We start from the raw sequence: 9,618 nt of genomic DNA, 5'->3' as shown, positions 1-9,618 counted from the left end.
CCCTGTGTTTCACAACATCCAATAGTTTGGAATCTGAGCTGTGTTCCGGGCAGTTTGCTGGTGTTGCGTGGTGTGAAGGCTTGTGCAGTACAATGTGCACAGCATGTTCAGAACGCTGAAGGCTTTTGTGAAGTCACCTGATGCAACACTGGTAAGCCCTGGTGAAACACCTCAGATTCATTGATTTTAAGTTAACGCAAAAACAATTTTTTATTATGTTTTGTTTATTGTACCTGTCAGGGGAGGGGGAACACATGTCGGAGAGGAGAACACATGTCAGGGAGGGGCAACACATGTATGTTAAAGTATGAATGTTGATGTTAGAGGACAGCTTTTGGAAGTCAGTTTTCTTCTGCCACACGGATCTCAGGGTTGGAACTAAGGTCATCCGGTTTGCCGGCAAGTGCCTTTTCCACCTGCCCTTGAATTACTTTGATCATTGTGTGTTCAGAAACTTTCTCCTGTTCTCAAAGTTCTGCCAGCCCATCCCCCCCATTCAAGGGCAGGACCTGTATGGGCTTGAGGCCCACCTAAGAACTGGGGGTCAGAAGGATCAAGGAGACTTCAGAATGAATGACACTTCAGACAGCATTTGTTCGAAGCACACGGCTTCCCTCCCAGGGCCAGGGCTAAGGTTCCAAGGAAGTAGCCTGCACAGAGCTGTGCTTGATGGAGGGCCCAGGAGGGAGGGAGGGAGCGCTATGTGCCGGCTTCATCTTTCCTTTCCTTCTGTCAGTGAGCCCCTCTAAGTCCTAGCTGGGCACATGATGGCTCAGACGTGTGCAGACCCTGAGCTGTGTGTTTCAGAGAATGGAAGGGCTCTCCTCCTCCTCCGCGGTCCTTCTTGCCGGCTGGAATGTGGTCACAGTGACCGGACCTGCAGCGGTCATGTTGGATCATGAAATGGACTCGACATACAACAAGTGCAGAGGGTGAAGAGAGGATCTGGCTCTCTTGGAGCTGCCTCACCTTGGATCTTCACCAGCCAACGTGACTTCAAGAGCTTCTGAAGGGCCGGCTTCAAGAAGGAGTGGTTATTTGGGAATTACTGTACCTATCTTAAGTGGCACAGAGGGCTTCCGGGTTGCAGTCTAGGGTCTGAGCTTGGGAACTTCAGCCTCTTCGTGTGTAAAGAAAATGATGAAGATGCCAGATATGAGGCATGGCAGAGGCTGCAGTTTCATGCCAACCTGATGCACTGATTGACCAAAGTTAGAAAATAAACGCTCCCATGTCCTGATGGCACAGGAGCTGGCATCGTGCACAGCAGAGGCACTCTGATCCTTTCAGAGTTCAGGACATTTATCTCTGAAGCTGGAGCAAGGCCCAGGGCATGAGGAGAAGGTTCCAGAAGGAAGGCAGCACCCCACCTCCAGCCCCACAGAGAAGTCAGGAGGTTGGCAGAGGGCACTGCTTCTGCCAACAGTCTCCCTAACTTGCTATCATCTCCCTGTCAAGTGGCAAACCCCTTGGAGAATTTTTAGATCTCTGAGTTTTTCCCAAACTTCCTTCCCAACACAAAACTCGCTCCTGGCACAGCCTGGGAGCAGGGTTTCAGCAAAGCTCGTGGGAATGTTTACGCCACAGACTCTCTGCACTTCTCAGTTCTTGGAAACGCCCCACAAATGGATCAAAATTGCAGCCCCCGTTTGTGCCAGCTCCTGTTTGCCTCTTTGCCTCCCCGTAGCCTTTTCCCCGTCTGGCACTGGGCCAAGGGCAATTTGCAGGTTTCTGTTCATTCAAAGGAGCCACAAAACCACAGCAGCGAGTCTGGAGGACCTACTATGTGCCAGTGTTGGGCTAGGTGCCAGAGACAGCCCTCCCCCACCTCAGGAGTCAGGGGCCTGTAAGTCACAGCTGTGACTCAGAACGCTGGAGGCTCAAGAGTTGGTGACTCTGATCTTCTAGGGGTCGGAGTGGTGTCCCTGACCGAGCCTTACTTACCTGAGTGAGAAGGATGTTCCAGAGAACGTAGGTAGGGATGAAGGAGGCTTTTTAGGCCCAGTGTAGCAGCAACTACACTCCCAAAATTCACAACTTAAAACAGCGACTCACATGTCTTTTTTCTAGCTCCAGAGACTAGCTGGGAGATTCTGCTGACGGGGATCCAGCTTGGACCATGTCTTCTGGGATCCTTCAAGCATCCTTGGTCAAGTGAGGGATTGGCTGATGACTGGCTGGTGGCTGGGTGACAAATGACTGGGGCATGGGCCTCAGCCTCCAACAGACTAGCCAGGGCTTATTCCCATGGCAAGAGGATCAGGGCAACACCGTTCCCACGGTCGCTCACCAGCACGAGGCTAGCACTGATCTCGGGCTGAGCGCTACAAAGCCTCATGGAATGTGAGGGTAGATAAGAGTAGAGATAGAAACCCAGACCATCTTTACGTTAATTTGACATAGAAGCACAAAGCATGATGTCCGGGTACTAGCTATAGCCCATTCAAAAGTCACACGGTGAGGGTTTTAAAAAGTTTGTTACTGAAAGTTGAAAAGCAGAGTCTCAGGGATGCTAAGCCCACTAAGCCACAACCCCAGTCCTACCTGCAGTGTGGCTGAACTGTGGAATTCCAGAGACAGAATAGCATCACGAACTTGATGCAAGAACTCAAACTTCCCCCCAAAGGAAGTAGGAAGCCATGGAAGGCTCTAGAAATGGAGTGAGGTCTATTTTCACTGCAAAGAACTTTGAGGACCGCAAACTTTCTCAAACCAGACCTGTGATGATGGTGAGCTCTCTGGGGAAATCCCAGAACATAGAGATATCACAGAGGGCGAAACTTGTAAGTCTCCTTTATACTACCCTCTAGTATATACCTCCCCTAGGGTAACTGCTGATTCCACACTGGCGTGAGTTCTGGGAGACCTGCTTCAAGGATGATTTCTTCATTTTCACAGCTGTGGACCATTCCATTGCGAAGAGCCCACAATTGACTTAGCCTGTTTCTACCTGAAAAGGTTTTAGTTTGCCTGAATTTCTGCTGATACTGGGGCAAAGTTCCTGTTTGCCAGTTCCCCCGTTTCTCCCCGGGAAGAGGTGGGTGCACTGTGGGGCAAGCTTATCTTTGCTACATAAGATGGTGAATTGCATCTAAGATGACCGGCCCATCAGCCTCGCCATACACATATCCATGTGTAGTCTCCATGCCTCGTTGGCAGTTAGCGTGAGATATGCTTGTCTCATATTTTGTATGAGAAATACTGCCATTCAGCAAGGAGATACAGCTTGTTTCAATCCACTCTGTTGTTTCTGTTTGGTTTGACTCTTCGAGTCAGGGGGCTTGTTGTGTAGTCCAGGCTAACCTCAAACTCCCAACCTTCAGTGTCCCTAGTGTTGGAACGACAGGCTTGAACCACCAGGTCTTTCTAAGACCTTGTCATATGAGCTGTGGCGTATTTTACAGCCAGGGAGCAATTGACTCAGGCCTGTGTGATTCATTGAAAAGTTACTTCTCCTTTTCATTCTTCTAGATGACACAGCCCTTCCTAGCAGTGAGGTGGAGTGCCCAGGCTTAGGGGGACCCCTTCCTAAGTCACAGTCCTGTCATCCTGGTCAATGTTCCAGGGTTTGTTACTATGATGGAAACAGTGACTTACGCCTGTCCAAATGTGAGTGTCTTTGAATGCCACGTACACCGAGGACAGTGGCCATCAGCCGAGGCCATATGAGATCCTGCCACAACCTCCCCCTGCATCTCAAACTGTAATCTAGAACATCAGAATGGCACAGAAGGAAGGAGCAGACTGAGAGCCTTCCTGGGTAAGGGGAGGCCACTGCCTCTAAACCATTCCCTCCTGTGGGCCCAATTGCTATGTTGTGACAAACTGAGGCCAGCAGTTGTTTGGGAACAGGGCAGACAGCCCCCTGTCCACTTGGTGGGATTAGGGGTCCTTTTGGGCACCCCCACAACTCAGGCGCCCCCACTCACTGTCAGCACCACCAACCACCAGCTAGGTAGGATTCAGTGACTCCGTTATTTTCCTCAGGACCCACAGGGCTGAGGCAGAGTGCTCTGTTTGGAGAGAGAGCCTTTCTCTCCAGGCCAGATTGGCTTCCACTGCTCAGGTGGTGAGCCTGTTGGCCATTAGTGAGAGGTATTTAAGGCGCGAGGTTTGGAGGCTGGTCTGCAAGTGAGCATCAGGCCTGCCGCTGCCTGTGCCATGGCTCCGGGAAGTGTCTCCAGCGCTTCTTTCTCCTCTTCTCCATCCAGGGACACATCACCCCCTGGGTCATCCGAGCTCCCCGGGACTGACAAACCAGGTAAGCAGGGAGATGAAATTCTTTCGATTTAGGTCAAGGAAACCCTGGAAACCCAGTGACAAGAACTGGGAAGGCGCACACAGCTATAGAGACCAATTCCCACCACACAGATGGGGGACCCAGTCATGGGAGGGATGGTCCTGGGGGCATAGCTGGATGACCCCATCTCCTGGTTTGGGACTCTGGATGAAGACTCCAGTTACAGGCTGCCAGTGGCCCTGCTACTGGAGGAAGTCTCTGGCGGCTTGTAGTTTCATCTGGCTTTTTCTCTCTACTTAAAAATCTTCTCTTCTGAGTCTGAATTTTGCAATCATTTTGAGAGCATCGTTTCTGACCTTAAATCATGCACTTGTGGCTGGTGGGTCCGTCTCCCCACTGCCCACTTCTCCCTCTCCCCCCAAGCCCTCCGCTCCCTTGCAGCTTTTCCAAAGAACTGCGTGGCTCCCCCATGTTCAGCACACAGCGACCTTTAGTATGTCGTCATGTGTGGCCACTGCCACATCCTGTTTTAGAATTCAATCATTTCCTAAAAAAAAAAAAAAAAAAGCTGAGTTGTAGCTCTTGGCACTCACTCCCCACTCCACCTGTGTCTGTGGGCTCACGTCATCCCGTGCACGGCCCTGTGACTGGCTTTTTTGCTTGCTTATATTTAGAAGCACTTCCTGCTGTGGCAGCTCACGTGTCTGTCGTCTTCATGCCCATGTAGTACTCCAGTGCACCTGCATCTGTGTGTGGTCAGGCATTCGGGCTGCTTCCACGTTTGGGCTGTCAGAAATAAACGCTTGTGTGCACTGCTGGTGGGCTAGGGACAGAGCCCAGGGCCTCATGCACACTCGGCATCTCTGCCATGGTGACCCTGCCCCTTCACCCTCATGTACACTGGGCATCTTTCTGCCATGGCGGCCCTGCCCCTTCACCCTCATGTACACTGGGCATCTCTCTGCCATGGCGGCCCTGCCCCTTCACCCTCATGCACCAGTCTTCACTTATATTTTCACTTTTTGGGGGAGGGTTACACTCCCAGGAATGTGATTGTTTCTGCCTTTTCTTTTCCCCAAATAAGTCTCTTTGAAACCCTTTTTAAAAAATGAGAGAGGTGGGCATGATAGCACACACTTGGGAGGCAGAGACAGGTGGATCTCGGAGTTCAAAACCAGCCTGGCTTCCATAGTGAGTTCCAGGCCAGCGAGAGCTACAGTGAGAGACTGTCTCAATCCCCTCTGCCAATTATTTGTGTGCATGTGGAGGTTCAAGGACAGCTTTATGGAGCTGGTTCTCGCCTTCCACTGTGCGTTCCTGGGACTGGACTCAGATCATCAGGCTTGGCAGCAAGCTCCTTTACCTGCTGAGCCAGCTTGCTGGCTCCCTTTATTTTTACTTTTATTATCCCATAAACGAGGCCAATATATATATGCACATATGTATGTATACACACACACACACACACACACATATATGTAATATGCTTTGTGTGTGAGCATAGTCCCCTAAATCCTCTTCCTCTCCCCCTTCTTGTTAGTTCCCTTTTCTCCCCAGTTTCACTTCCCCCTCATTCCATCTGTGGACACAGGGTTCCAAATCTGCAGAGCCTAAGACCCACAGATGATGCTAATACCTGGTTAGCAGACTGGGAGCAACTGAGCCCCTCCCCTGTGCCCATCACGCTCAGCCATCCTCAGCTGTGGCTGCTTTTGCCCACCCACCGGGCTATCTCAGACACGTGCCAGCATTTCAGCTAGAAGTAGTCCAGGGTTGGTTTCCAAAAGACGTGAACCTTTTCGAAAGTGCTGTCGGGCCTAGGAGCAGCTCAGCACTACAGCGCCTGCCTGGCATGTGTGCACATGAGCACTGTAAAAACAACCGCATAATCCCGTTAGCACACCCAGCTTGGAACCGTCTCGAATGCTGCCTTTCTCCCAGCATTTATGAATATTTGGTTGCTTTATTTCTTTGTTCAGTTGGATTTTGTGTTGGTGTGTGTCTTATTTTTGAGGTACCGCCTTGTTTACTATTTCCAGGTCAGCTTAAGGTTACCAGTCTTTTCACCTCAGTGTCTGGAGTCCTGGGGTGACAGGTGTGTCCCCACCATGCCTGGATTTTTCCAGGGTGGTTGTTTTGAGTCCTTCTGAGTTTGAACAGAGCCCTGTGGCATCTGGCCGAGAAGTTGCTTTCCCAGTTATTTTTCCCCTGGGGTGCTTGGTGCCTTTTCTTTGGGTGACTTGAATATGAGCTAAGTTAACACACAAGCCTCGCTGAGCTTCCAGATTGCTTCTCTGGGCCCATATGCAGGTGTAGCCGCCCATGGGCAGCTCACTTTACCCAGCTTCGCCTCTTCAAAGAGAATATTTTTCAAGAGAAGAGGAACTTCATGAGCCCCATAGGGCCAGTGGTCAGTGTAAGGCTTGCAGACTGGCAGCCATTGGCACATGGAGCCAGTTTTTAGTTGGTGCTTTGCCCCACCATGGTCAGGCCTTGGCTGGGGTGGAGGGCAGTCTGGGTGATGCCCTGCTGTCTATCCCACAGTTCCAACTTCCAGCAGAGCCCCAGTTGGCAAACGGAACCCAACGATGCTCCGCATGGTGCTGGAGGCTCTGCAGGCCCGAGAGAAGCGGCAGGGCACGTCCGTTGTTGCCATCAAGGTCTATATCCAACACAAATACCCAACGGTGGACGCCACCCGCTTCAAGTACCTGCTGAAGCAGGCCCTGGACACAGGCATGCGGCGAGGCCTCCTCGCCAGGCCTGCCAACTCCAAGGCCAAGGGTGCCACTGGCAGTTTCAAAGTGAGCTATGGACAAGGAGGGGAGGCCTTGGTGTGGGGTTTAGCACATGCTGCTTCTCACCCCTGCCCACACCTCCACAGCCCTTCCGTTGGTCCATATTGTGTGGTCTGGGAGCCTGCATAGTATCAGGGTCTGTGTACGGCTTACCTGTGTCTGCCCCACAGTCACTGACCCATAGCTTCTAGAGGGGACTATGGGTCGGTCTCTACTAACCACGTGTGGTGCCTGAGATGTGGTTACTTCAGGACGTCCCAACACTGGTTGGAGTATGGGAGGCAGGTGGCTCAATAGGATCTCAATGGCACTGGCTGGGCCATCTCCCTTCTCAGCCTGTATTCAAGGAGAAATGCGGTTTCAGGGAGCAGGGGCAGAGGGGTGAGACACAGTGAGGCTTGGGGCTACGAGGGTGAGAGGCAGAGAGCAGCATCGGATTCTTGGAAGTGAGCAGTGGGGCACTCCGGGGAGAGGGCAGATTAACACCAGGTGAAATTTGGGAGGACCACAGAGGTGCGCGTGTGTCTCCTTCCATCCTACCCCCTTCTTAATCCTGATGTTGGGAACATGGCTCCTTTGCTGCCCTATGTGGGGTACAGGGGTACCCCAAACATCTGTCCTTACCTCCACCCCCACTCTCTTTAGCTAGTTCCCAAGCCTAAGAGAAAGAGAACTTGTACCTCGATAGCCCCAAGGAGAACTGCAGATGCCAAGGAGAAAGGCCCCAAGAGACCCAGGGAGCTGAAGACGGACCACACTGGCAAGGCCAAGATGGAGACAGTGGCTCTAAAACCAGGACAGAGGAAGAAGGCTTGTCCCTGCCCAGCAGCTACCTTAGAGAAGGCACCTAAGAAAGCCACCAAGTCAAAGCTGGAAGAGGTCGGGAAGGCCTCCCTAAAACCAGACAAAGCCACGTGGGCCCCTCCCACCATTAACAAGATAGGCCAGAAGGCCAAACACAGTAGAAGCAAGCAAGGTAAGAGTGGGAACAGTTGGCAGGGATAGGAGTTGCCAGCAGCCACTGGGGAGGATAGGAGGGGCTCTCTAGGGAGCAGGCTTGAGTGTTGACCTGGATTGTGTGGGGTGGGTCCAGAGACTCCAGGGCCCAGCACAGCCCTAGGAGGGGTCAGGGAAGGCTTCCTGGAGGAGGCACCCTAGAGGTGTCTGCAAAAACAAGGTATGGCCTTTGAAGAGCTGCAGGCGGTTGTCTATCTCAGCGAGTCAGAAAGCCAAGGAAGTTTTGAATAACAGAAGGGAGTCTAGGCTCACCTGAGGACTATGAGCCGCCATGGGGGGTTTCTGGCAGGAAGGCAGTGAGAGGGTTAAAGACAATCAAGGAAGCTGGCCCACACCCTTATCTTAGCACTTGGTGATGTAGAGGCAGGATGATTGGACGTTCGAGGCTACAGCTTTAGGTTTGCATCAAGTTTGAAATCAGCCTGGGCTGCATGAGACCCTGTCTCAACCAAACCTACCCTCCTGCAAATGATAGACAAACATACGAAGTACCACCATTGGCAGGTAGGCAACAAAGCTGATAGGGCAGGTCTGTCTGCTCCCTGTATCAGGGAGGCGGTCCAATTTCAATGCTCCCATGTTGTGTAGGGGCAGCATCTTGTCCAAACTGGGACCCGAGACTCGGAGGTAAAACAGCTGGCTATGTCACATATGACCTTCAGTGGTCCAGGTGATAACCTAGGGACCTAGGCAGGCTGGGAACTCTAGAGCCTCTAGACCCTTTGTCTTTACTCCTCCCTTTTCCAGAAGCAGATGCTCATGGGAAAACCAAAGATGTGCATGAGAAATCAGAGCCCTCAGCCAGCAAGGTAGGTAGGTGTCTATTGCTCCCTGGGTCTCAAGTCCTCCCAGGCTGTGTTTGTGGGTTCTGGGAGGGGAGCTCAAGTCTTTGTGCTTGTGAGGTGAGCACTCTGCTGGCCAAACCATCTCCCCACTGCTGGGATTGCTTTCTTACAGGTCCAGAGTAGTGTTGCTTCCCTCGCCAAAAGGAAGATGGCAGCCATGGCCCACACTGAGACAGTTGTTCATGGGTCTAAGATGGAACACAAGACCAAAGCACCTGTTCCTCCCCAGGACCCGGGAAACAAAGCAGAACCCACACATAGGGTCAGGAAAACAAAGACCCCTGAGAACCCCAAAAGGCCTGGGTTACCCCCCAAGACCTTATCCAAGGCTCCCAGCAAGAAGGTTGAGGCTGATAACTAGGGCCAGGTTTGAGGAGTTTTTATTCCCTGTCACGTTGTTTAATCCTATCTTATTTATCAATAAAGACGTCTTTTGTTCACACATTGGTGCATTGGACACTGGCCAGCAAGGCAGGAAGCCCAGAGGGGCAGAGGTAGATTTGGAGGACTTGGGAGCAGCTGATGTCCTTAAAAAGACCCTCCTGGCTGCAGAATGGGAGATGGAGGACTCGAGGGGCCAAGACCATTGCAAGCTTCTTCCGAGCTTGACCATGGACAAGCCTCCACTCAGAGGGGCAGATTCTGGCTTGGGGGAGCAGCACTGTTGTCTCCAGAGGAGTGTAGTTCTGGTTGTGATTGTATTTTATTTAGTGTGTAT

At 51.9% G+C, this 9,618-nt stretch overlaps 1 protein-coding gene across 1 annotated transcript; it reads left to right on the top strand.

Annotated features, from left to right (window-relative positions):
• The first annotated feature begins 4,143 nt into the window (after window positions 1–4,143).
• On the top strand, window positions 4,144–9,344 carry H1-8 (H1.8 linker histone). Its single transcript, XM_085685924.2, has 5 exons — window positions 4,144–4,261; window positions 6,785–7,044; window positions 7,684–8,014; window positions 8,803–8,864; window positions 9,013–9,344. The coding sequence occupies exons 1-5, from the start codon at window positions 4,162–4,164 to the stop codon at window positions 9,259–9,261; spliced, it is 1,002 nt and encodes a 333-aa protein (XP_085542050.2). The 5' UTR covers window positions 4,144–4,161; the 3' UTR covers window positions 9,262–9,344.
• The last annotated feature ends 274 nt before the right edge of the window (window positions 9,345–9,618 follow it).

This window comes from Myodes glareolus, chromosome 3 (genome assembly GCF_982192425.1).
Source record: "Myodes glareolus chromosome 3, mMyoGla1.1, whole genome shotgun sequence".
Classification (NCBI taxonomy): Eukaryota; Metazoa; Chordata; class Mammalia; order Rodentia; family Cricetidae; genus Myodes; species Myodes glareolus.
Note: the sequence above shows the minus strand (reverse complement) of the source record. Positions and strands in the feature narration are given on the sequence as shown.

Excerpts from the sequence above, each read along its gene's own strand:
- H1-8 (XM_085685924.2), top strand. The coding sequence starts at position 4,162 with ATGGCTCCGGGAAGTGTCTCCAGCGCTTCTTTCTCCTCTTCTCCATCC. Across the intron at positions 4,262-6,784 it reads CCCCGGGACTGACAAACCAG|TTCCAACTTCCAGCAGAGCC; the intron begins GTAAGCAGGGAG and ends TCTATCCCACAG. Across the intron at positions 7,045-7,683 it reads GTGCCACTGGCAGTTTCAAA|CTAGTTCCCAAGCCTAAGAG; the intron begins GTGAGCTATGGA and ends CACTCTCTTTAG.